This window comes from Carlito syrichta, unplaced genomic scaffold (assembly GCF_000164805.1).
Source record: "Carlito syrichta isolate Samal-C Ts95f unplaced genomic scaffold, Tarsius_syrichta-2.0.1 Scaffold309195, whole genome shotgun sequence".
NCBI lineage: Eukaryota > Metazoa > Chordata > Mammalia > Primates > Tarsiidae > Carlito > Carlito syrichta.
Window position 1 is genome coordinate 327776 of NW_007253291.1, and position 27930 is coordinate 355705.

Here is a 27930-nt window from a genome sequence, read left to right on the forward strand (position 1 = left end):
TTAGAAGGGAAGAGATAAAACCATCTTTGTTTGTAGAGGGTGTGATCATCCACCTTGAAAAACTGACCAAATAAACGGACAAAATATTAGAACAAACAAGAGAGTCTGGCAAGTGAAAGGACAAAAGGCCAAAATGAATTCGATAGACCCAAAGAGCAGCCATTTTAACTTTGCTTAGCTTTGTCATGGTTTTTTAGCAGTTTCCCTTTAATGTACCCTCTAATCATTAGCCAAGGACAGAACCGACTTCCCAGAGATTGCTATTGATAATTGTTTTACAGCTCCCTCCCCAGCTTGTCTTGTGTTAGTTAGCTTTTCTATTTCAAGTATTTACTTCCAGCCATAAGAAAACTGAGTTAACCTAATCTCTCCTGGATTAACTCTTCCTGACACAGACCCCATCACCATGGCAACAGTCATATGACGGACCCACCCATCTGCCTTTGGCACAGCATCTGATGCCAGTACCTGCCCTTCACAATGATGTTGAAGGGACCACCATCCAGTCACCTTAATGACCTGCCGCACACCAAGGGGGAGTCTCAAAAGCATGCAACCTCAAACAGCAACCGCCATCGCTTTTGCTGACTCTGGTCTGGCTATGTGGCTCTTTGTGCTATGGCCGCCATGCTTTTCCTAAGCTTTGGCTCCCTTGGTGAGGTTAATCTCCTCTCTCTCGCTCTCTAATTTACTTTCTAAATAAACTATATTTTGAATCTAATTTCTGTACAATTCTTTGCATCTTTCAGGCGGCACCAGATCACAGACCCTTGGTCTGACCTAACAAGGCTGCCAGATACACAGTCAACAACAAAAATCAATAATACTTTTATGTCAGCAATAACTAACCAGAAAAACTCAAATAATGTTGGCTTAAATAAAGGGTATATATATATTTTTTTTTTTTTTTTTTTGAGTCGGAGTCTCATTCTGTCGCCCAGACTGGAGTGCAGTGGCCGCTCCCGGCCACCGCAGCCTCGACCTGCTAGGCTCTGGCGATCCTTCCGCCTCAGCCTTCCGAGTAGCCGGAATTACAGGCATGTGCTACCATGCCCGGCTGATTTTTTGATTTATTGTAGAGATGAGGTCTTGCTGCCCAGGCGGGTCTCGAACCCGCGGGCTCAGGCAATCCGCTCACCTCAGCCTCCCAAAGGCGCGGGATTACAGGCTGAGCCACCGAGCCCGGCCGGGTATATATATTTTTAAAGGATACATATATGTGGAAAAAATACTGTGATATATATATATATAATAGTGTCCATATCTTTCTATCTATCTATCTACACATACACACGCACACATATTGTTATAATTACATAAATGAAATCTATAGGTAGAGTCCAAGGTGCACATGGATGGCAGCTCTGGGTGTCATCAGGGATCCAAGTTCCTTCTTTATTTTTTCTTCATCCTCTGCAAACAAAATCCATCCTCAAGTTACCCTCATGGTACAAGGTGGCTGCCGAACCCCACCATCACCTCTTCATTCCCAATTGGAAGCAGAAGGAAACAAGGAGTGAGAGTGGTGGAACAAAAGGGAAGTCCTTCCTTTGTTGTTATTGGGGGTGGTGCTATTGTACTTTATTTATTTTTTGTAATTTTAAAGATATGGGCTACAATTCAGGATTAGGTATACAAGTGGCTAGCATACAGTTAAAGTTTGGGCCTCTCTTTGGTCCCCACTTTGCCTGGTTTGAGATCAGGTACCCTTACTGATGCTATCTATCCCCCCACCCCCTACCAAAGCCCTTCCTTTCAAGAAGCCGTCCCAGAACTGGCCCATGACACTTCTGCTCATATCTCACTGCTGGAACTTAGCGCCACGGTGATGCCAACTGCAAAACTGAGTGCATTGCCACCCCAAATAAAATCAGCGTTCGGCGACTGAGAGGGGAAGGAGGAAGGCTGTTGGAATAGGCATTGATCAGGCTCTGTCACAAATCCCAATCTCTGAAGGAGGAAACTGAGGCAAGGGAACTTACCCATAGCCACAGAGCACATTAGCGGCAGAACTGGGAGTTTCACCTGACTGATTGTCTTCCCATGGCACAAGTGTCCCCTCACACTCCAGGACATCCAACATTGCCCTTCCAACTCCCCCCTGCTTGGGTCAGGATCTGTTTGGGGTTTCTCTGTCCCACTACGTAACATCACATCTGTGAGCTTCACCTCTCCGTCTCCCCACTACCAGGCCCGGGACTTGGCAAGAGGCAGATGCAATAAAACACAAAGGCAGGAACACAGGCAGGGAGTTGGCAAACTGCCAGGCTGAAACTGGCTTTACCCCTTCAACTGCAGATATTTTCTCATGGCTTCCATATGCTGTGCCCTGGTTGAGCTAGTTCATGAGTTTCACTTTTCAGATGTATTTCTTAAGTTGTTAAGAAATGTTCATGTTAAATGTTAAGCCTGGCCCAGGCCTGGAGAACACATTGGCTGTCTTTTTTTTTTTTTTTTTTTTTTAACAGATGGAGAAACTGAGGCCCAGAAAAGCAAGAGTATATGTACCAGATCCCAAGGTACTTGTAGCAAAGAATATCAAGAGGTGCTCATGAGAGGGAGACCCTCCCCAAACTTTGCACCCTGGACACCTTTCTCACCTCACCCTGATCCCAGCCCTGTAAGTGGGTGGGGGAGCCAGGATTTGAAGCTGGGACCTTCTGACCTAGGACTCTGTTTCCTTCTGGTAAACCAAAGGACTCCTGGGCTCAAGCTGTCCTCCCACCTCGGCCTCCCAAAGTGCTGGGATTACAAGCGTGAGCCACCATGCCCAGTCTCAGATTACTTTTTATTATCACTGTGCAATGGCAAACCTAAATACTGTCAGGGATAAAATACTCTGTCCTGTAGATTATATCATCTACTGGTCTAAGTTCTAAATAATTGTTTTAAGTGCTGAACTTTCTTTCTTTCTTCTTTCTTTCTTTCTTTCTTTCTTTCTTTCTTTCTTTCTTTCTTTCTTTCTTTCTTTCTTTCTTTCTTTCTTTCTTTCTTTCTTTCTTTCTTTCTTTCTTTCTGTGTGTTGGAGTCTCACTCTGACCCAGGTTGGAGTGCAGTGTCACACTCATGGCCACCATAGCCTCAACCTGCTGGGCTCAGGTGATCCTTCCGCCTCAGCCTTCCAACTAGCTGGAGCTACAGGCACGCACCACCATGTCCGGCTAATTTTTTGATTTATTGTAGAGATGAGTTCTCACCTATAAGGCAAGTGCAGAGAAAAAGAGATCAAGTTGGGTAGTCAAGCAGAGAAAAAGAAATTTATTAAAGGAAACAAGAGTGAGACTGGTCCTAGAGAAGAACCAGCCCCCTTGTTCTTTTGGCGGATTTCTCTTATACCCCATAGGTGGAGTTTGGCGGTCATGTAGTCCTGAGAAAGCAGGTGCTGGTGGTCATGTGACCCGAGATGTGACCTTGAGGAAGTGGGCTGGTGCTGGTGGTCATGCAGCCTGAAGACATGGCCTTTAGAAAGTAGGCTGGTGCTGGTGGTCACGCAGCCTGGAGAGATGTAACCTTGGGAAAGCAGGTGCCAGCAGCAAAAACAAGACTTTGCCCAGGCTGGTCTCGAACCCCTGGGCTCAGGCAATCCTCTCACTTCAACCTCCCAAAAGTGTTGGGATTCTAGGTGTGAGCCACTGCACTCGGCCAAGTGTTGAAGTTTAATAATATATGTGCAACCTCCAGATTAGAACGTTTAAATATTTACTCTTTTGATGAACATATTCTACATGGAAGTTAACTTACAGCGCTTCAAAGATCACAGTTGTTCCTGGCACACATGGTCTTAGAAACACACAGCCAATGAAGAGTAAGTTCCTAACACTCTGGGATGTCTCAGGCTTGCTCTGAGTGCAGTTCCTATCTCTACTGTCTGACATCACATATTTCTGTATTTAGACAGTAGATGAGTGCAGAGTGATTATAAGCATGACCGTATAAGTGTTTCAAATTTGTCATTCTACAAGACTGCTTGGAGGTTTGATTTGTGTTTAAAATTTTTAAAAGTGTGCTCATGCCTATAATCCCAGTGCTTTGGGAGGCCAAGGTGAGAGGATTCCTTTAGGCCAGGAGTTTGAGACCAGCCTGGGCAACATAGCAAGACCCCATCTCTACAAAAAAATAAAAGAAAAGAAACTTAGCCAGATATAATGGCACATGCCTGTAGTCCCAGCTACTCAGGAGGCTGAGGCAGGAGAACTGCTTGAGCCCAGTTCGAGACCAGCCCGGGCAACACATGGGGACCTTGTCTCTACAGAAAATTAGCTGGGCATGGTGGCATGCAGCTGTAGTCCCAACTGCTTGGTAGGCTGAGGCGGGAGGATTACCTGAGTCCAGGAGTTTAAAGTTGTAGTGAGCTATGATTGTGCCTCCGCACTCTAGCCTGGGTAACAGAGCAAGACCCTGTGTCTAGAAAAATAAAATAAAATTTAACGGGTCATGTTTTTATTTGGGAAGTACACATTTTAGTTTATACATGAAATGATCAGATCCTAAATTTTCATCTTAAGCCTCCCTCTCCATTGCTGCTTTCCCTGGGAGGGCAGCCAGGAGGGTGTCTCTCCCATGCTAAAAACCACTGTCTGGCCCTCATGCAAGTCGCTCTTCTTTTTCACCAACCAACCATTCTGGAACTTTCTACCACCCAGCTCCATCACTTTGGCTGCTGGTGGGATGATGAGGCCCAGCCACCCTGTGACATCACCTATCTTATTATCTCTGCCCAGTTCCACAGGCAAAGCCTATGTCTTTCCACTCCCTCCACCTCCAGTGGCCAGAATGTCAATGTCCCCACACCTTGGTGGCAGAAATGTGTGTCTTGCTCTGCACCTACATCGCCATTCCCCTTTGCACAGAAAGCTCCAGCCACACCAGGCACTGTGGTTCCCAGCACAGGTCGGCCATCATGCTACGTCCCACTGTCTGGCGTGTATACACACTGTTCCCTCGGCCAGGAACGTCCTGCTCCCTCATTCTGTCTCTTCTTGGCTCTCTGAAGTGGCGCCTCCTTCAGAAAGCTGCCCTTCACCCTCGGTCTGAGCAAGGGACCTTCCTCGGCCTCCCCAGGGGTCTCAACTGTGTCCCATTTGGGTCTTGTTAGGTCAGTGTCACGTCTCCAGAGGTGACCTCAGAGGTGGCCGAGTGACACGAAATGGATCTGGTTGGACCAGATCACCCAGCAGCACCCAGCAAGCCTTGGCGCACAGTAGGTCCAGTCTGCACAGGCTCTCCTACCATGGGCCACCCTCCGGGGCTGGGAAGCAGGCCACCGGAGGGCCCTCATTGCCAAGAGCAAACAGGCAGTCCAGGGAAATTTTGCTCCGGGTCACACCCACCTCTGGGTGGCTGCCAGTCTTCCTGCCAGAAACCACAGGCTGGGCCAAGGCTGCCCCGAGTCAGAACCACGGGGCTCAGGAGGCCTCAGGTCAGATCTGCAAAGGGGGTGTCTGCAGGATGTTTCGGTGTCTACGGCCCCCTGGGGTCGGGCAGGGGAGGGGGGGATCTAGGGTCGAGCTCCAGCAGCAATAGGAGCCGCTAGGGCCAAGGCCCCTGTGGGCGGGGAGGAGCCAGCGAGGCTATCACAGGCTCTTGGCGCCGGTGCTGGCTCGGGCATTCACACGCACGCACACGCATTCACACGCCCACCCACTGGCAGGCACCCCCTTGGTGGCCCCCACAGACTTACCTTCAGGTAAATGGGCTCATCGCTGGGACTATGAGGCTAAGGAGAGACGCAAGGAATGAAAGGGCCCGTTTGTGTGTGAGTGCGTGAGTGCGTGTGCAAGTGTGTGTGTGAGCATGTGTGTGTGTGTGTGTGTGCCTGGGAGTGACCTCACAGCCGCCGGAGCATAAAGAGTCACAGGTCCTGCCTCTCAGGCTCAAAGCTGGTTCCAGGGGGACACGGTGACATGAGAGGCACACCACAGACCCACTTCCTGGCCTTCTCCCTCCTCTGCCTCCTCTCCAAGGTAAGGGGGCCCTGGGCCCTGAAATGCACTGCTGACTGTGTGGTGTGGACGGGGTGGGAGTGTAAGGTCACAGCCAAAGACCCCCTGGCAGGATTCCTCCAGGCCCCTATGTTGGGCACAGTCTGGGCACCATGCCCAAGCCAAGCTTCCCTCCCTCTGGCCAGCTCTGCTGTGTGACCTCAGGCAAGACTGTTTCCTTTTCTGAGCCTCAGCTTCTTGCTCATTTGGGTGGGCATAATTGCACAGGGCCTTTGTGAAGATGATGCATGATCATTCATCTAAAATTCAGAGCACAGGCCCTGAACTGTGGCAGATTAAAAAGGATGTTCATGTATCCTCACCATGAATAGGAAGACTCAAGATAGGACAAACTTTGCCAAACTCTGAGCCAGGATTTGAGTGAAGGTCTAGCTGACTGGAGAGGGCATTGATGTTGTCAGGCCCGTAGGCAGTCAGTGACCTGCTGGCCCTGGCTACAGGGGAATAGGAGATATGTGGCCTTCTCCTCCAGTGCCACATGGGACATTTATCAAAGGGCTTATAGGACATACACCTTGTCTGACACGCATAAGAACCCCATAAGGAATTTGGAATTTTTATCCCCAGTTTTTTCAGTCAAGTAGGGCTCAGAGAGGGTGAAAAACTTGCCCAGAGTCACACAGCAAAGAAACATCAGAGCAATAGAGAAGGGCCATGGTGGAGCACAGGACAGACATGGGTATTGGAGGGATTCTAGCTTATGCCCCCCGAACCCCCACCGGGACCAAGGCCACAGCTGCTGAGCTTGTCATTTCCTCAGCAAATGCTGGGTTTCTGGAACCCCGGAACCGGCCCCACCACAAGCCATGATCTCACTGTATTTTCATGCTCCTTTGAGAAGTACAGGCAGAAGCTTCTCTCTCCCAGTCCCAAGCAGTCATGCTGGAGAAAGCCGAGAACCCCGCTGGCATCCAGTCCTCTGTTTGGCCTTCCAAAGGGGATGGGCAGGACGCGATGCCATGGTGGGTGGCTCGGGTTGTCAGAGCAAGAGACCTGGGGTTCCAGGAGGGAGAAGGGGTCCGGGATTATGAATGACCCAAGTAAAGCCATCCTAGACAAGCCTTTGGGGTGAGACCATTGGGACCATCCTCCCCGGGCCCAGGAAGCCAGGCAGCATCCTTCAGAGAAACACAGAGATTCAGTCATCAAGGACACGAGAAGCCACACACACAATCCTCAGAAGGAGAATGACAAGTTTCAGGCAGGCTGTGGGCTCCTGGGCTCCAGGCTGTGCATAGGGGCAGGAGGCGGACACATGCAAGCCAGCAAAGTCACCTTGACCAAGATCTGTCCCGGACCTCATTTCATCCACATTGTCACTCAGAACTGGACAGTCTCTACTCCATTTCATAAAGGGGAAAACAGTTTCATCTCCACATTTCAAAGCAGTTCAGCCACGGGTCCAAAGTCATGTAGCAAGTCCATGGTAGAACTTGGATCTCCATTCTGGCCCAGAAAATTCCTTGCCCAGTGCTCTTACCTCCAAGTTTTATTCCCAGCGATCACAGCAAGGCTCTGGGGAAACTGAGGCATGATGACGACTTCAGCTTGAGCCTTGGATTCACATGAACCTGACTTTCAAGCTTGGTTCCACTTCTTGCTACACGACTTTGACCTTGAGTTTCCCCATATTTAAAATGGGCGTAAGGGTGGCACCTCACCTTGGAAGGTTAAATTTGGCATTGGCACATGGCATACACATGGTATAAGGTGATCGCTGTTAGTCATAATCACCGATACCATCAATAACCTCTCCTGGGGATCAGAACCTGCGGAGTTCAGGCTCTGCCAAGGCCAATCGGTAGAGTGACCCCACAGTGGGCACCCAGACCTGGTGCCTCTATTTTCAGGTGGGAGGGACCTGAGAGCCACTTCTGGTCAGAGCCACTGCCTATGAACCAAAGGAGGTGAACGGCTGCCTTGGAGGGGAACCCAGAAGTCCAGCCTATTTCTTCTCAGATCAGTTTGATGTGCATTGCCTCGGGATTTATTAAAATGCAGATTCGGGTTGACAAAGATGCCGCCTTTCACTGCTGCTGCTAGTCTAGATACATCTCGAGGGACGAAGCCAGGCCATTTCTCTAGAATCTGGAAATTCTGCAAAGCCGGGAGCTGGACCCTTGTAAGGCAGCCAGGCACACGGCCACGCGCGACCCTCTTCCAGGAGTGCATGCAGTCTTAGTGGGCTCCGTGGCCTCCGGGTCTGCATTTCCCACCAGAGGGTGGTCTGTCAGTTTGCGGCGGCCCCTGGTGGCCATGGTGGAAACTGCAGGCAACTGAAAGGTTTGCCCGATTGGGGGTGCCTAGGGGTGGGGTAGCTAGGACAAAGGGCTCATTGCCTGCTTTGAGGCCACACAGGGAATATGGGGTCAATAATTTCATCTTTCTAAACTGTAAGCCACCCCTTATCTAATTAAAACCTCTAGTCCCTAAGGGTCCTGCTGAACTAACTCTTGGTCCCCCACAGATGGGGCCACTAGGAGCACCTTGAACTCTCCCTTCCTCTTGGTCCCCACCTTCAGATAGACATATCTGATTTATAGTTTGTTTCTCTGACCTGGGTGGGCAGAACCAGGTAGGTCACTTGGGTTGATACCTTGACCCTACCACTGGGGGCTGGGTCCTTGGCTTCGGTTTTTCCCTACTTCGGGAAAAGCCCACCCCCACCTGGTGTTGTCAGGTCCTCCCTGGGGAAGCAGGACTTGTGACTGCTCCCAACTCTGCACTGAACACACTGGCTTTTGGCTAGCCCCTTCCCCTCTCCAAAGCTCAGTTTCCCAGTCTGTCCCTGGAGGGAGCAAGGGGCAGGCTGGGGTTGAGGGCTGAGAGCCTAGCTAAGGTTCAGAAGCCTGGACAGCCTGTTGAAAAAACAGATTCCAGGGTCCTGCCTCTGGGACTCCTGACTTGGCAAGACCCAGAGAGGGATTGGGGGTCTGTATTTGACCAAGTTTCCTGGCTGATTGGATGTGTACCCAAGGTGAGAAAACATGTTTGGTCCAAAGACCAAAACCATCCATAATACTGTTTGATTCATTCAGTCCTCAAGATAAGTATCCACATTCTGGAAAATGTGCCATACCGTGGCGTTTTGGTCCTCGGTTTGTAGCTTTTGCCTTTCCACAAGCTCCTGGAGGGCAGGGGCTGAGCCCTTTGTTGTAATTAACAATGATGATTGGCTGGACTCAGTGGCTCAGCCTGGAATCCCAGCACTTTTGGAGGCCAAGGTGAAAGGATTGCCTGAGCCCACAGGTTCGAGACCCACCTGGGCAACTTGGTGAGACCTCGTCTCTACAATACATCAAAAATTAGCCAGGCATGGTAGTGTGTGCCTGTAGTTCTGGCTACTTGGAAGGCTACTTGGAAGGCTGAGGTGGAGGGATCGCAGGAGCCCAGCAGGTCGAGGCTGCGGTGGCCAAGGGCGTGCCATTGCCCTCCAGCCTTTTGTTTGAGACTTCAACTCAAACAAAACAAAACAAAACAATGATGATCATCCAAGTTAAAGGCAGGAGCCACTTACTGCCTGTCAGGGTTTGCCATGCATTATTTCACATGCTCCTCAAAACAATCCTCTGAGTTAAATACTGCTGTGGTCCCCATCTTACAGGTGAAGAAACTGAGAATCAAAGAGTTTAAGTAATTTCCCCAGTGGTTTCTTTAGCCTGTCCCAGCTCTGGCATGTCACCTTGTCTTTTCTCTCTCCTGATAAACTTTGAAAACTTAAAAAAAAAAAAAAAGAAGAACTTCTCCAAGGAAGATGAGGAAGGCCCAGAGAGCTTAAGTTACTTCCCTGAGGTAATTCAGCTAATGAGGGGCAGAGTTAGAACTGGAACTTAGTCCAAAGTCCTTGCTCATAACCACAGCACCATACTGCCTCTTAGGAAATGCCACAGGACTGTGCGGCCTCAAGGCCACGCCTTTGTGACTCTGAGGCCAAGGTGTGGACCCCACACTGCCCAGCCAGGCAGAGAGGCAGTGGCTTGTGAGGGTCTCCCTGACCTCCTCAGAAGCCCATAGCTGAGTGAAGTCTCTGTCTCTTCAGGTGTGTGCCCAGCCCTGCCCGATGCCCTGTGTCTGCCCCTGGCCACCACCCCAATGTCCACTGAGGACACCTCTGGTGCTGGATGGCTGTGGCTGCTGCCAGGTGTGTGCACGGCGGCTGGGGGAGCCCTGCGACCACCTCCACGTCTGCGACCCCAGCCAGGGCCTGGTCTGCCAGCTCGGGGCAGGCCCCAGCGGCCGGGGGGCCGTGTGCCTCTGTAAGCAGGTTTGCGGGGACTGGTGGAGGGTGCACGGGAGGTCAAGGTCATGGGGCCTGGAACCAAAGAGAAGCCCTCCTCTCTGTACCTCCTTTCACCCTCGCTCCAGGGACACTGTCCCCTCTAGCTGAACCTGATGGCCCAAGGCTCCCTCGGGCACTCCCTACTTCTCCCCTCTGGACTTGCCCTCCACCTGAATAGTGCCCCCATTCCCACTTGTCCAAACCATCGCCAACTTTCAGAGCCAAGCTCAGACACCTTCTCCCCTGAGAAGTCCTCCCAGATTTTTCAGACCCCAAGCCAACTTCCCCCAGTCAGGACCCTCACAACACTCTGGGGAACATAAAAGTACAGCCCCTTACTTAGGGCATAACATGCATCCGGCGTTGTGCTAAGCACTCGCTCCCCAAGACCCATCATCCCTGCAATAATCTTACGAGGGTAAATTGACCCAATGAGGAAACTGCGACTCATTCACATTAACCGACATGCTTCATGTCACACAGCTTGGGACCTGCGAGATGTTCTAAAGGAACATTCCATTCTGTCTTCTTCCCAGAGTGGGAGCCCTCAGAACACACTGGGAATCCTGGGTTTGCTATTTCCCAGTGACCTGAGCAGGTTACTTTCTCACCCTCTGATGCACCAGGGCAGGCTTCGCAAGCCTGCGCTAGTGACCTGATGCCAGAGAATTCCTTGCTGTGGAAAGGTTGTCCTGGGCATAGAAAGACACTTAGCAGCGCCCCTGAGACCCATCCACTAGATGCAGCCCTCCCCACCCCCAAGTGGGGATGGTGCCAAATGTCCCCAGGGGGCAAAATCTCCAGTCAAGAACCACTGCTTTCAAGAAATAGAAAGAGGCAAGAGGTTGTTCTTTTTTTGTTGTAGAGCAATTTACCTCTGTCATCTACAGGCATGTCACACTTTTATAAAAATAAGAATGAGAGAGAGACAGAGTAGCACATGGATCACTAACAATGAATCTGTCAATAGGAAAACCCTCGTTCAAAATAACAATACAATTTACAGACAGAAAGTTATCAGTAATAAATCCTTGTTTAATGCTTGACTTGATTGGAGGAGTATTATAAGGAGAAAGGGATGATTTGTTATATAAATACAGATGATTGCTTTTGAAATGTATCTAAAGAAGAAACTGAGATAAGCAGGGCTTAGCTTACAAAGTGTTAGATTTTCTGAGATACATATAAAACATATATCAACAACACTCGGCAGGATTTGCTTATCCGGCGCTTGCATGGTGCTTACTGAGTGCCAGGCACTGAGGGCTTCGCAAATATCAACTCGTTTAATCATGCAACAACCGCACGAAGTAGGTATCCATGGTACTCTTACTTAATAAATGGGAAAAAAAGGCACAGCGAGGTTAGGCAACTTGCCCAAGGTTACAGAGCTCATAGGTGGCAGAGCTGGGATTTGAACTCGGGGAGCTCACTCCACAATCTCAGGCTACATTGCTCAACTGCCTGACAGACAGCATGTGATTAGTCCATAGCAGCTGCTACTGTCAATAACTTTATTAAGGGACTTTCCTTATTCCATCTTAATTCAGACTTCAACACTTGCAGGCCAAGGTTGACTTGGTCTCTGGTCTTCTTACAACCCCCACCCTGGTCTGGAAACATGGTGGGTGCTCAAGAATGTTGACTATTTTGAACCACACTTAGAAGCTGGGAGCTGGTGAGCCTCACAGGTGAGTCAGGGTCCAGCTAAGACCTCACGGAGGCTCAGCCTAGGTCTTAGGCTCCGCAGGGAACGCATTGCCAAAAATCTCCCCTCTCACTTGCCCATTCACCCACCCTTCACTGAGGGCCGACCCCCAGGTCATGTACTGTCCTGCAGATTTATGATCATAGCAATGTCATGTCCAACACGGGGCTCCTGTTCTCCCACCCCCAGCCTGGCAGCTTCCCCAGTCCCCTGAGAGCATCTCCATTCTTTCCACAGCTCAGACTCAAGACCTGGGAATCATTCTTTGTTTTTTTGAGACAGGGTTTCACTCTGTCACCCAGACTGGAGTGCAGTGGTACAATCATAACTCACTGTAACCTCAAATTCCTGGGCTCAAGAGATCCTCCTGCCTCAGCCTCCCAAGCAGCTAGTACTACAGACAGGCACCTGCCACTATGCTTGGCTATTCTTTTTTTTTTAATCAAGACAGAGTCTTGCTATGTTGCCCAGGTTGATCTCAAACTACTGGACTCAAGGGATCCTCCTGCCTTAGTCTCCCAAAGTGCTTGGATTATAGGTGTGAGCCACCACATCCAACTTAGAGTCATTCTTGACATCTTTTTCTCACCTCCCACATACTATCGCCCAGTATATTCTTTGTGATATTTCCAGACCCGACATGTCTCAGCCCCTCCATGGCTATCACCCTGGTCTGAGCCCATCATTTGCCTGGATCTTGCCGCAGTCCCTCGACCGCCTACTTCCTTCAATCCTTGCCCCTGGTCCATTTTCAACACAGCAGCCAGAGGGATCTCATTAAGTCAGATCTCATAAACCAGATCATACTCCTCCCCCACCCCAAACCCTCCAGTGGCTTCCTGTCTCCTCAGAGAAGTCCGAGTCCTCATAGTGGCTTACAAGGCCCCACAGGATCCTACTCCTTCTCTCTGACTTCATTTCCCCCCTCTCTCCCTGCTCCTCACTGTTCCTCAAATACCCCAGGCACACCCCTGCCTCAGGGCCTTTGCACTGGCTGTTTCCTTTACCACCTTACCCTCAGATATCTGCACAGCGGGCTTCTGCAACCCTCCTCTCAGTCCTTAACCCTCCTTTATTTTTCTAACACTCATCACCATCTGACATGAAAAACTCGACTTGTTGATTATGTTTATTTTCACTAGAGTAAAAACTCCAGTGAGGGCAGGATTTTTGCCTGTTTTTTCATTGCTGTATCACAAGTGCCTGGAGCAATTCCTGGCCCATCATATGCACTCAATAAATATTTGTTGCATGAATGAATAATACATTAATGTACATAATTTCATTTTAATATTGAGATAGGTCCTATTGTTGTCTCTATTTTGCAGATAAGGGAACTGGGGCTTAGAAAGTTATATCACCTGCCTAAAGTCACACAGCTTGCAAGTGGCTGGAGGTTTAAAAAAATTTCAAAACCCAAACTTGTTGTTCCTGCCCCTGCAAGGAGCTCCCAGTGGAAAGAAGGATGCAGGAATCACCAGATGACGAGACTGTGTTCTGTGCCCGGGGGGTGGGGGGGCTTGGGAACTCAGAGGAAGGCCTTATTTGGGGGAGGCTGCAGGAGGAGAGACATTAGAGAGGGTCTGAAAGAAGAGGAGTACGGTTTGGTAGCCATAGTGTGCATGGGAAGGTGAGGAACTAACAAGAGCTGTAGGTTTGAAGGGATCTTGTGGGGTTTGGCACCAGTGGCTGCCCAGGGACCCTCTCTCCAACCCACCTCCTAACCCCAACCCACTCTCTGCTGGAGACCCCAGGGGAGGTGCAGGAAACTTGCTAAAATGATCCCCCCTTCAGTTGATTTCCCTAGGAATCCCTCTGCTTACTGGGTCCTCCCAGCAATGCAGAGGCCCTGGATGAATCAGTCTGGGAGACTCGGGCTTAGCCAGGTTGGGGCTGGGGAAGACGATGCAGCCACCCCTGCAGTTTCTAGAAAACCAGCAGCCACATGGTCCAGGATGAAAGGGAAAGGGATTTGGGGCCCAAAAGCTATGGCCTGGAGAAAGCAAGGAAAGGGAGCCTGGCCTGGCCTCCTGGAGAGATAAGCCCCCTGGAGAGAGAAGCCTGACCCCTCCTGTTTATGGAGCTCCTGCAGTGAGCCAGGGATGGGCAGCACACTGGCTCATCTAACCCTCCGGCTGACCAGTACTGAGACTCAGAGAGGAAAAGGAACTTGCCCCAGGTCCTACAGCTAGCAAGCAGAGCGAGGGTTTGGACCCAGGTGTGTGTGATTCTGGAAGCCCTGCATGCAGATGGACCTACTGGGTTTTTTTCTCAGAAGACCTGGGAGGATCTCTCGCCAGCAAGTCCTTCCTCCGACTCAGCTAATGCCACTAGCTCTTGCACACTGTCCCTTTGTCTTCCCGAGCAGCTCAACACGTCTCTCCAGGGCACTTACACTGCTCTGTCTTGGAGGGGGTGACATTCACACTTGTCCCCCAACTAGCCCAGGAGTCCGGTGAGGCATGAACTATCCTGATCTAGGAGCACGGTGGCTGGCATACAAGAGGGGACAATTAATATCTCTGGAACTGTTTTATTAGTGTTGAGCCTTGGGCCAGGTATTCGCCCAAGGGCATTTCCCAAGGTCCTGTGCATCCCCATTTAGTTTCTAAGCGGACCCTGGAGATGTGAGGATGAACACTCTCAGCCCCAGCCCTCATGGAGTTCACGTCCAGTGGAGGAAGTGGTCACGGCAACCATATCTAGAGGGTTTCACTCAAAGAGTGTTTCCCGAGCACCTACTATGTGCCTTGCACGGTGCTAGATGCCATGTGCATGGGATCCCATATAACCTGAAGGCACAGATTACTGTTCTTATTGTTGCTGTAGCTCAGGCCACTCAGAGAAGATAAGTAATTTGCCTAAAGTCACACAGCCATCTAGTTGATCCCTGACCTGACAGTAATGACTGGAACATAGCAGGTGGGCAAGAAATCTCAGTGAGGTTAAATATTATTAACATACAGTAATTATACTAATGGTAACAGAGTAGCTAGGACCTATTGAAGGCCTCCTTTATTTTGAGGTGGTTGTATATATCATTTCATTTAGTCTATACCACTCTGTGAAGTAAGGACCGTTATATCCCTTTTTGCAGATGAGGAAACTGAGGCGAGAAGTGAAATTGCTAGGATAAGATCCACAGCTAAGAAAGGGCAGAGCTGAGATCAAGCCAGGCCAGCCTTTCCATGAACCTTGATCCAGGGTCCAGGATGCCTCTGTCTTGCTGCAGGCCCTAGGCCGGCTGGTGTGGGGGATGCATGCCGCCATGTCACTGGGCAGTGCTCTGATCTTACAAGCTCACCACCTCTCCGGGGGTGACTGGGCAGCTCTGCAAAGCAGGCCCTGCAGCGGTGAGTCACTGATGGTCCGGCTTCTTCTCTGCAGTGGGAGAGGACGAGGAGGGCTGTGAGCTGAATGGCCGTCTGTACCAGGAAGGGGAGACTTTCCAGCCCCACTGCAGGATCCGCTGCCGCTGCGAGGATGGCGGCGTCACCTGCATCCCACTGTGCAATGAGGACGTCCGGCTGCCCAGCTGGGACTGCCCCCACCCCCGGAGGGTCGAGGTTCCAGGCAGGTGCTGCCCCAAGTGGGTGTGCGACCAGGGATCGGGGCTGGGGGTCCAGCCCCTCTCAGCCAGAGGTGAGTGCAGGGGCCCCCTGGGGGTACCACGTCTGCCTGGAAGGGGCATGGGGATGGGACTGGGCCTCTTGGGTGCCTGGAAACAGGGACGCAGCAGAAGGGATGGGAGGAAAGAGGAGCGGAGGGTCACCAGGTCTCTTTAGAATGGACAGAATGAGAAGCAGCTGTTAAAATACATCATTTATTTTATTTTATTTTATTTTATTTTTGAGTTGGAGTCTCACTCTGTCGCCCAGGCTGGAGTGCAGTGGCATGTTCAGGGCCACTGCAGTCTCCATCTGCTGGGCTCAGGCGATCCTTCCGCTTCAGCCTTCCAAGTAGCTGAAACTACAGGCATGCTAACTTTGTGATTTATTGTAGAGATGAGGTCTCACCAAGCTGCTCAGGCTGGTCTCGACCCCCCGGGCTCAGGCAATCCTAAAATGCATCATTTAAAATCATAAATGGCCTGAGCCTGCTGGTTTGAGACCCGCCTGGGCAACTTGGTGAGACCTCATCTCTACAATAAATCAAAAAATTAGCCAGGCGTGGTAACACGCACCTGTAGTTGCAGCTACTTGGAAGGCTGAGGCGGAAGGATCGCCGGAGCCCAGCAGGTCGAGGCTGCGGTGGCCGGGAGCGGCCACTGCACTCCAGTCTGGGTGACAGAGTGAGACTCCAACTCAAAAAAAAAAAAAAAAATCATAAATGATGAAAAATAGAAACTGGGTGGCAGAGTTGGGAGGTGAAGGGAGGGCGGGGATGCTTGAACCAAAGTCTCACATTTCACAGCAGAGCTATGATAAAATATCACAGAGGTATACTATGTAGTATATAATATCATAAAGGTATACTATGTAGTATATAATATCATAGAGGTATACTATGTAGTATAATACATATACTATGTATATGTTGATGCATAGTAATAATGGGCAATATTATTAACTTATTATTCTTTGGGTGTATACAAAGAGGGACTCAAGATGAACCAGGCAAGTGTGTGGTGGTCCCGGGACATGGGCCTGAGGGCGGGGGCCAGAGATGGAGAAAAGATAGTTACCTTCACCGGAACCTCTTCAGTGTCAGAGATTTTATTGTTGCTATGTTGCTTTTAAAAATTACTGTTATTACATAAATGTGACCTTTAAAAAAGGATAACCAGACAGAGGAGGTGGGTTTCATAAATGCTGCTGCCCCTTGTGAGAGGCTGTGGGGCAGGGGGGATTAGGTGCATGGAATCTGCACCAGCTCCACCACTTCCTCACTGTGTGACTCTAGGAAAGTCGCTTAACCTCTCTGTGTCTCAATTTCTCCAACTGTAAAATGGGAATCATAAGAGCATCCACCTCGTGGAGTTTTGGGAACTATGTATGTCCCTACAAATAAAGCAGCTGTAATCGTGCCTAGCACACAGTACTACATTAGGGGTAGCTGTCATTATCTCTGTGATGGAATGGGAGAGATCCGCTTAGATACGTAGGAGAATGCCATCGAGTTCACCTTAGGTATAAAAAGCTGTATAAGAAACCGTATCTCCAATCTGACCTCTACAAGGAGTGTACATATGTGTGTGCATATAGGTATATCTCCACATTTACATGCATACACAGTACACACATGTGGGTAGAAGCCAGTTCCTCAACCTCAGTACTGGTGACGTTTGGGTGAGTAATTATTTGCTGAGAGAGGGGTGGCTCCCATGCCCCAGGGAATGTTTCACATTGCTGGCCTCTATACGTGAGATGTCAGCAGCCAACCTCCCCAATTGTGACAATCAAAAATGTCTCCAAAGCCAGGCGTGGTGGCTCACACCTATAATCCCAACACTTTGGGAGGCTGAGGTGAGAGGGCCGCCTGAGCACAGAGGTTCAAGACCAGCCTGAGCAATTTGGTGAGACCTCATCTCTACAATAAATCCGAAAAATTAGCCAGGTGTGACAGCACGCACCTATAGTCTCAGCTGCTTGGGAGGCTGAGGTGGAAGGATTGCCTGAGTCCAGCAGGTTGAGGCTGTGGTGGCCGTGAGTGCGCCACTGCGCTCCAACTGGGGCGACAGAGTGAGACTTCGACTCAAAAATAAAACAAAAAAGGCTCCAGACAGTGCGTCCTGGGGGAAGGACAGCAAAATATTAACAGAGAAGGAGACTTGGGGAGGAGGAAAAGCTAGACTGTAAGGAACCTGCCATCTTGCTCCAGGCTCAAGAATCTCGGAATCTAGCATCTTTGCCAGCAGGTCAAGGCACCACTGCACACAGGCTGGGCACCTCCCACCTGTCAGATGCTGTTTATCAGAGGAGCTGTGGAGTATGTTGAACGAAGAAGCCACTGGAGATCGTTGTGTCCAGCAACATACTAGTTGCTCAATAAACAACGTTTTGGGGGAGACTACAAGGACCAGGCACTGTGCTAAGCCCGTTACTTTATTCAATCACATCAACTGTTAAGAAATTTATAAGAAGAAACTGAGGTCCAGAGAGCTTACACTTGACCAGGATTGCTGTGACCCCCTAGCGGGTAGGTTGATTTAGCTGCCAAGTCTTGACCTTGCAGTGCTGACTCCTTGTTCTTTTCCCCTAGGGTCCCAGTTTTCTGGTCTTGTCGCTCCTCCACCCCCTGGTGTCCCCTGCCCTGAATGGAGCACAGCCTGGGGCCCTTGCTCAACCACCTGCGGGCTGGGTGTGGCCACCCGGGTGTCCAACCAGAACCGATTTTGCCGCCTGGAGACCCAGCGCCGCCTGTGCCTGCCCAGGCCCTGCCCACCCGCCAGGGGCCGCAGCCCCCAGAACAGCGCCTTCTAGAGCCAGGCTAGGAGTGGAAACTCCCTGCCCACCGTTCCCAGCAGGTGGCCCTGAGCCAGGGCTCTGGGCTGATGGCAGGATGGCCCCTGCTCACGCCATTGGCTGCAGGCAACATCCAGCTTGGGTCCACCATCCAGGCCAGGAGGACAAGGATATTCACAAGCTGCCCAGTCTGTCTGGACCTTGAGACACAGCAGGGGGTGCATGACCTAGTCCCCCTTCCTCTAACTCACAGCCTGGGAGGCTGGCCAGGGTTTTTAGCATCTTCTGGTCCATTCTCTGCCTACACACAGCCTTTATCAAGCATGCACACAGGCAAGCTTTCTCTCTAAATTCCCCTGGGCAAAAGAGAATAATAATAATTAGTAATTAATTAATAACGAGGCTGCAGCAGCTGCTAGGCTGGACTGGCCTTCTTTCTGGAGTGTGGTGAAGAGGAGGCACACAGATGTTCTGAATCTATTGCTTCCTTTCCCGGAGTTTTGTAAGATGATCCCTGAATACAAGCCTATGTGTGATCCTGCATGCCAAACGTTGCTGTCTGAGAAGTCCCTCCCACCCGGGGTGAATCCAGGGGCTAACTTCCTTCTGAACCTCACAAGGTGAAATCACACGATCTTAAAGTCAGAGAGCAAGCCTTCAAGCAACCCATGAAGCCTCACTCGCCTTACTAAGAACTAACCTTTCCTGAGCACCCACCATATGCTGGACACTGAGCACTTCACACAGGCCAGGCTTCCCAGCGTTTTCACGAGAGAAAAGCAGTGAGAATGAAGGCGACCCCTTGGGGATGGATAGAGGGTACAGCCCCAAATAAACCAACCCAAGTGTGAAATTCTTTTGAAGTTTCAAGTGTTATCGTTTAAAGAAAAAAAACCCACAAATTTTACATTCTCCTCCATGGTCTACCTGTGTTTGTTTAAAAATTAAAATTATAGCCAGATGCAGTGGCTCATGCCTATAATCCTAGCACTTTGGGAAGCCAGGTTGAGAGGATTGCCTGAGCCCATGGGTTCGAGACAAGCCTGGGTAACTTGGCGAGACCTCATCTCTACAATTAATCAAAAAGTTAGTCGGGCATGGTGGTGAGTGCCTGTAGTTCCAGCTATTTGGAAGGCTGAGGTGGAAGGATCACTTGAGCGGAGTAGGTTGAGGCTGCGGTGGCCGTGAGTGTGCCACTGCACTTCAGCCTGGGCGATGGAGTGAGACTCCGACTCAAAAAAAAAAAAAATTTAAATTGTGTTCCCATCAGGATCTAACCAGGAAATTAGAAAACACTCTTGGTATTTAAACAGCGATTTCTTCTTATTAAACTGATTTCATTGAGGGGCAATTTACACACAATTAAATACACAGGTTTTTAAGTGGATGGTTTAATGAGTCTTCACAAATGTACACCCTTGTGTAACCAACTCCTCAATCAGGGTATAAAACATTACCATCATCTAAGGAAATTCCCTCTGGCCCTTTCTCGGTGACCCCTCCTACCTGAGGCAGCCACTGTTCTGATTTCTATCACCATAGAGAGCTTTCCTGTCTTGAACTTAATAGAACCATAGAGTAGGAACCCTTGAATGAATGAAGTCTTTCACTCAACATAAGAAAAAAGAAGGAATTTAATGGGGGTACATAATTAGCTGACCGAGAGGCCACACAGGAGACCAGGAGATGCAAGAAGAGACAGTCGACACCAGCCCTTGGGGGCGGAGATGGGGGAGGGCAGAGCCCAGAGCTGGCATCAGCAAGGCTGTTGCTGGGAGCTGGAGCCACCTGGAGAGGCAGCCTGGTAGACCTAACCACAAGCAGATGGAGATGCAGAGACGTGCCCGGCTTGTACCTCTTATTAGTCAAACCTACTGAGAGGGGGAAGACAAGGAAGATGCGGGGCAGGGAAGGGCAGGGAGCCCTGAGAACGATGGTGAGTCCCAGACAGTCCAAGCACAGTGGCTGGTCACAAAGGCATGTGCTTCAGCCCTGACGCCTGTCTCAGGCACCACCCTTTCCAGGACCCCCAGCTGAGAATCAAAGGTGGAGTTGGAGTTATTTTTTCTTTTTTTTCTTTTTGAGTTGGCGTCTCACTCTGTCACCCAGACTAGAGTACAGTGGCCGCTCCCGGCCACCGCAGCCTCGACCTGCTGGGCTCCGGCAACCCTTCCGCCTCAGCCTTCCAAGTAGCCGGAACTACAGGCGCGCGCTACCATGCCCGGCTAATTTTTTTGATTTATTGTAGAGGTGAGGTCTCACCAAGTTGCCTGAGCGGGTCTCAAACCCACGGGTTCAGGCAATCCACTCACCTCAGCCTCCCAAGGCGCGGGATTACAGGCTGAGCCACCTAGCCCGGCTGAATCGGAGCGATTTAATCTTCACAAAACCCCTCCACAGTAAATAGAACAAACTACAGTTCATAGATGAGGAAATGCCCAGAAAAGAGACCTGTCTAAGCTGGTCTTCACCGGGGTGGGCTTTTAGTCCAAACCGAGCTTAACTGAGTCTCTAGACTGGCTCTGTGGTCCCCACAAGTGGTGAATTTCCATGGGGCTGGTCCTGCAAGGGTACACTCTGAGCATACTGCCAGGGAGAATGCTGATGCATCCTAAGAGGCAGGGAGAGTGAGGACAAGGACAACGAACGTGCCCGCAGCCATTCCTGCTCAGGCTCGCTGCCAAGTGCTCTGTCTGCGCCCTCACGCGTCATCCTCGCTGCATCCCTCAAGGAAAGCACCATAAATACTCCCATTTTAGAGACGAGTAAACTGAGACCCAGCGTGGTAACTGAGCTTGTGGAGCTGGGTTTGTGGAGCTGGGATTCTGGGCCAGGATAGCTCCAAAGCCCAAGGCCCAAGGCCCAAGGCTCAAAAGCTGTGGAGCAGTGGTGGGGTGATTGGACTTCACCAACCTGCCCAGGCATGGGTCCTGGCTCTGCTGTTTCCTAGTGGTGTCATCCTGGGCAAAGTACTTCCCTTCTTTGTGTTTCAGTTTCCTTTTCTTTAAACTGGCGACGATGGCAATCCTCAACACAGAGGATTATTGAGTAGACTACGTGATTTAAATAAAAATTTCAGCAATCATTATTCTGACTTGACCAACTGGTGCTTTAGTATATTTTTATCTGTAAAATGGGGATAAATAGCAGTGCCCACCCTATAGGACCATTGTATGGAGTGAGTAGCTCCTCCATGTTCTTAAACAGAAGCTGTTATCACCATCCTGCCTCTGCAATTCTTTACAAGCAGAGAGTGCTGTGAAGGCAAGGGCTGGGAGTTCTCTTGTTTGTGGAAAAGAGGAAACAAATGTCAGGGCAAAGGTCATAGGTACAAACCAGGCTGACCCTCTCAGAGCTAGAGGTACCTGGGTCCAGCTGTTCCCCCAGAGAAAGCCTCTGCACGCCCTTCCTCAGTGCTGGGCTGGGACTGCCAGGGAGGCAGAGTGTGCCTTGGCTGAGCGCTCTCTGGAGAGTCTTTTTCTACCAGCTGTGGCCAAAGAGCCTGGCACAGAGCCTGTTCCTGGGGCCATGCCGTCCTCTATGCTGAGAGCCGCGAGGAAGATGGAATTTCCTAACAAGCCCTCCTGTCCTAACGATGACACTTCAAATGAATCCAGCAAACACAGACAGCTAGGCTCTGTCCTGGGACCTGGGACAAGAACAGCACCCCGAGGTGCTCACACACCAGAAGGGAGCAGCTTACTGTCTCACTGTTTACTGAGCACCTACTGTGTTCCTGAGGCTTTCTATTCAGTATCTTATTAAATGTGAGCAGTTTTGTGATCCAAGTTACCACTCACCATCTAGGGCTGGGAAGAGTCAGAACCGGCCTAACCAGGGGCCTGCTCTCTGCCTGCCTCTCTCCCTGTCTCCCTCGCTTCTCTCTCTGATCCTCCCTTCTTCCCTCCCTCCTTTCCATCTTTTCTTCCTCTTTCCCTTCCCTTTCCTTTCTCTTCCTTCTTCCCTGAATTTTTTTTTTTTTCTTTTTTCTTTTTGAGTTGGAGTCTCACTCTGTCGCCCAGACTGGAGTGCAGTGGCCGCTCCTGGCCATCGCAGCCTCGACCTGCTGGGCTCCGGCGATCCGTCCGCCTCAGCCTTCCACGTAGCCGGAACTACAGGCATGCGCTACCATGCCCGGCTGATTTTTTGATTTATTGTAGAAATGAGGTCTCGTTGCCCAGGTGGGTCTCGAACCCGCGGGCTCAGGCAATCCACTCACCTCAGCCTCCCAAAGGCGCGGGACTACAGGCTGCCTTGGATTTTTTAATGAGGTATTAAAGTATACAAATCTTAAGTGTTCAATTTGTCCAATTTTCACAGACAACATGCCCACATAATCAGCACTAGATTAAAGGCAGGCCCGGGTTCTTCCGGTTCCCCCGAAATCTACCTTGGAATGCAGCTGGTTCAGGGTACCCTGTGAAGGACTGTGTGAGCAGCCCCCGATATCTGCCTCAGTCACCTCTCCCTGACCCTCTATGACTTCCCCTTGCTCACACCGCTCACACTTTGTTGGCCTCCTTGCTGTTCCTCATCATGTTGAACAAGCACTCACCTCAGGACCTTTGCACTGGCTGTTCCTTCTGCCTGACTTCATCTGCCCCTGGCTAGTCCACTTGATCTCATTCAAGTTTTACTCAGAGGTCACCATACTGGCCGCCCTCTTCCAGGCTCTCTCAGACTGCTCTGCTCATTCTTTTCCCCATAGCACATTTAACACACTATGTAATTTATGTATTTATTCCATTGATTACTTGCTCCCTGGCTTCACATTGCTGAGACTTCTGTCTGCTTTGTTTAGTGATGGATCCCAGGACCAAGAACAGTGCCCAGTGTAGAGCAAGGTTTGATTGTCACTGAATGAATAAAAAAAATCTATCTTGCTTGGGAGAAAATGTTTGCAAGTTATACATCTGATAAAGGGGTTGTGACCCAAAATATATAAGACATTCACACAACTCAATAGCAAGGACACAAATAACCCAGTTAAAAATTATTCTTAAACAAAAGCTAATTAAAAATAGGTCAAGGACCTGAGTAGACATTTCTCAAAAGAAGACATACAAGTGGCCTTCAGGTATGTAAGAATTGCTTAGCGTCACTAAGCACTAGGGAAACGCAAATTAAAACCACAATGAAATATCATCTCACACCTGTCACATAGATATTATATATAAGGTGAAAGATAAGTGTTGGCAAGGATGTGGAGAAAAGGGAACCTTGCACACAAAGTAAACTATACATTATGAAAACGGTATGGAGGTTCCTCACAAAACTAAAAGAAGAATGACTATGTGATCTAGAAATTCCACTTGTGGGTATACAGCCAAGATTTGAAATCAGTATGTCGAAGAGATATCTGCACTCCCATGTTTATTACAGCATTATTCACAATAGTCAAGTTATGGAATCCACCTAGGTGTCCAATAGACAAATAAGTGAATAAAGAAAATGCATACACACACACACAAATACTATTTAGTCTTAAAAAAGAAAAAAATTATGCCATTTGCAACAACATGGGTGAATTTGGAGGATATTATGCTAAGTGAATTAAGTCAGGCTCAGAAAAACAAATACCACAAGAATGCAATGATTTTTTTTTTTTTTTTTGAGTTGAAGTCTCATTTTGTTGCCCAGGATGGAGTGCAGTGGTACACTCACGGCCACTGCAGCCTTGACCAGCTGGGCTCAGGTAATCCTTCCACCTCAGCCTTCCAAGGAGCAGGGACTACAAGTGTGCGCCACCACGCCCAGCTAATTTCTAAATTTATTGTAGAGGCAAGGTCTCACCATGTTTCCCAGGCTAGTCTCTAACCCATGAACTCAGGCAATCCTTTCACCTCTGTCTCCCAAAGTGCTGGAATTACAGGAAAGAGCCACTGCGCCTGGTCAATGCAACGATTTGTATATGTAGACTATAAGTATATGTGGAATGTAATACAATATTCCACGTATAGAAAATAGAGAAGAGAGTGCAATGGAGCCACCAGAGGTTGGGAGTGGGAGAAATGGGGAAGTGTTGACCAAGGGGCGCAAAGTTTTAGTCAGACAGGAGGACTAACTTCTTGGGAATCTATTGCACAGTATGGCGACTATAGTTCATAATAATACATTACATACATCAAAATTGCTGAGAGAGTACATTTCAAATGTTTTCACCACAAAAAAGATGATAAGTATTTGAGGTGATGGATATGTTAATCCGCTTGATTTAATCATTTCACCTTATAGGCACATAACATCATGTTGTATCCCCCAAATAGCTATACACCATGACAATTTAACAAGTTATAATAAAAGTTTTTAAAAATCTACCTTCCTTCTAAAATAAGGACTTAACGGGACTCAGAAAAATAAATATGTAGTTGAAAAACTGGAGTGGTTGCCTGTTCACGAATTTCCCAGTGACCATGACTGGACTCACCTCCCACCTCCATCCCCAACTTCAATGGTTCTCAAAGGGTGCTTCCCACACCAGAAGCATTAGCTATCATTTGTTAGAAGTGCCCCATCCCAGACCCGCAGAAGAGCTGGAGGTAGAACCCAGAAATCTCCATTTCAACAAAACTGTCAACTCATTTTGCGTAAGATTGACAGCACGGCCTCAGGAGAGTCTCGGGGGAGAAGAGCGGTGCTGTGCTGCTGCCCCCTAGTGGCACTTCCATGCATGACCAGCCGAGAGGCCGTGACGGAGAGGTCTGCAGGGCCGACACCCTCCTCCTGTTTCCCAGAGCCTCAGCGTAGGGAAGAGACTTGCCGAAGGCCTCAGACTGAGGCGGTGATAGAGCTAGGCCTAGAACTCTCTCCTATTTGTGCCTGTTACAGCAGCTTTCTCTTCTGAACATATTATTTAAACAGATGCCCGTAAGAGCCGCAGCCCGGCCCTGAGGCGGCGCCTCCATTCGTTTCCTGGATGACTCCAGGGTCTCTCTGTCCAGTCTGCTCCCTCCTCCTGTTGCCTTCTGGGTTGGACCCAGACTCTTGCCCTGGCTCAGGCCCTGCTGTTTTTTCCAGCCTCCTCTGAGTTTCAGCCCCACTGGATGGGTTGGGCTTCCCGCTCTGGCCAGTTCTCGCCTCCAGGCCTTTCCTCAGGCTGTCTCCTCTGCTTCAGGCACACCCCCACCTTCATCTATAGGATCCCCAATTTTTCTTCCTGAGTCCAGTCCCCATTTTCACCTGGGGTAACCCTTCCTTGTGCCCTGGATCCCAACCTCCTTCCCCTCCCATGGGGGGCGCTCCTCCCATCTCACTCCTTCATCTTCCACCCTCTCTCTCTTCTAGATCACACCCATCAGAATATGCCCACGGTTGGCCTTTTTCCAGAGCTGAAGAGGGCACAGCCCACCATCCCACACCAACCCCGGCCACTCCAGTAACAAAAGGTGGGGAACTGTCTTGGAGGGGCAATTCTGGTAACCTCCCTGGGAGGTGCCCCCATCTTCTATCTGGGAAAGGTGAGGCTACCTGTGGCCATCCTGTTTCGTGTGCTAACAAAAAGTCCGCCTGCCTTTCCACAGCCAAAATGTGATCTAGGGCCCGAGGTGCACTCTTGGCCATGGAGCCATGTTGTAGCTGACGCTCAAGAATTCCTTTCTTCCTCTTCCCCTGCAATTAATAATGACATCAGGGAGAACCCACAGACTGGGGCCTAGACCTCTTGGTCACCTCCAGGTTGGCCTCATCATATTGGCCTGGCCCTTATCCATGGCTCCTTCAATGTCCCCTGTCCCCTCACCACTGGTCTTCATAAAAATGACTTGAACCTCATTGACAAGATGGGTCTTTTCATCCGCTCTCTGTTGGAAGGTCAATAAACCAACATGAGCTGCTGCTTCAGCTTTTCCCCTGCGCTGAAGCCAGGAGGGGCCTGACATGGGCAGCTGACATTGGCTTTCCCTCCTGCTTACCCCAAGAACCTGCCCTTCAAGCCCCCCAACCCTCCTGCATCTCTCGGTCTCCAAGGCAGCCTGCTGGATCCCGTTCCCCTGTCATCCTCTCCTGATGCCTGCTCCGTGCCCACCCTGGCTAAAACCCAAGGTTTGGGAACCTGGTGGCATCCGTATTGACTCACCCCTTACTCCAGATGGCCAGCATGACATCTGTGGGATGCAAAGTCATTCAGTCAACTCAGGCAGATTGCTCAAAGAAATCCACATTTATTTTAAAGTTTCATGTTAACAGTCTATTTGTAATGTTTTTTCCCTTAAGCGTTATGGTGTACATACGGACGTTCGTCATACTGCTATTTATATCTCCATGTATGTCTTTATTAGCTATGGTAAACCAGATCCCAGTAATAAATAAACCCCGAGTCTAGCAGCATACCAAGGGGCCAGGGAAGGTGGTTGGAGTTGTCTCCCTGGTGGGAAGATATATTTGAACACTGATAATGTTTAGAATTGCTGGCATGCGGTGATAATATAAAGCTGATCAATATTTAGACAGTTTTATTATTGTCTTAAAATTCTGTATAGACAATGCACCCCTTTATCACCTGCATCCAGGACAGACCACTTCCATTCTCACCAGCCACAATGGTCCACACTGCCAAAATGCTTCCTAGTCGGAGCACAAGTCTATTTCTCAGTTGTGTAGCATTCCCAACAGGTGCTTCTGTTTGGCGGGCTCCCCCACGTGGTGATCCAGGGACTCAAGCTCCTTTGATCTAGGACATTTTCTCCCCCTTTCTTTACCCCCATCATCTACATCCAATATGCCCTGAACATGTTGGGGAGGAGGCCTAGACATTTCATGGAAAGCCTGAGCCAGGAAGTAGCAAACATAATTTCTGCTCTTATCTTATTGTAAGAATTCGGTCACATGCTCATACCAAACTACAAGGGCATCTGGGAAATATAGTTTATCTACATTTTGTGTGTTATCAAAAACTTTTGGCAATCTTTGTCACAAAGTCTTAAATATTTCATAATATAATTGTTTTAAATTTATTTTTATTTTTTTGTAGAGACGGGGTCTTGCCGTGTTGCCCAAAATGGTCTTGAACGCCTGGCCTCAATCAATCTGCCTGCCTTGGCCTACCAAAGTGCTAGGATCACAGGCACAAGCCACGTGTCCAGCCTCATAATGAAACAATTTTAAATGTCTGTGTCAGACAAGCGTATAGATAGACTAGCTTCTGTGAGCCTTCTTTCTCTAGTGTAGGAATTTTGCCATGGGGTGTATAGCCTTGGCTCTCTCATTATACTATCTCAGTGACTTGAATGCTAAATTTGCAGTTTTCCACTGCCTCCTTCTACTTAGATTATTTCCTTTCTATCTGGGCACGTGACCAGATTGCATTTCCCAGTATTCCTTGCAGTTAGGCGTGGTCACATCACCAGATCCTTGTCAATAAAATATGCATGGAAGTGACATGTGCCACTTCCTGCCTTGAGCCTTAAAACTCTGTGCGCCTCCTTCATGAGCTCTTGTTTCTTCTTATTGGCTGTAACCCTCAGGGCCCAGCTTCCACAGTGCAGACTGGAATAGTATCTGAGGGCAGTGGTCCTCAAACCCGCAGAATCACAAGGAAGG

At 49.5% G+C, this 27930-nt stretch overlaps 1 protein-coding gene across 1 annotated transcript; it reads left to right on the forward strand.

Annotated features, from left to right (window-relative positions):
* The first annotated feature begins 5881 nt into the window (after positions 1-5881).
* WISP2 (WNT1 inducible signaling pathway protein 2) lies at positions 5882-18525 on the forward strand. The gene is made up of 4 exons (XM_008066911.2): positions 5882-5963; positions 10042-10258; positions 15377-15631; positions 18191-18525. The coding sequence occupies exons 1-4, from the start codon at positions 5904-5906 to the stop codon at positions 18409-18411; spliced, it is 753 nt and encodes a 250-aa protein (XP_008065102.1). The 5' UTR covers positions 5882-5903; the 3' UTR covers positions 18412-18525.
* The last annotated feature ends 9405 nt before the right edge of the window (positions 18526-27930 follow it).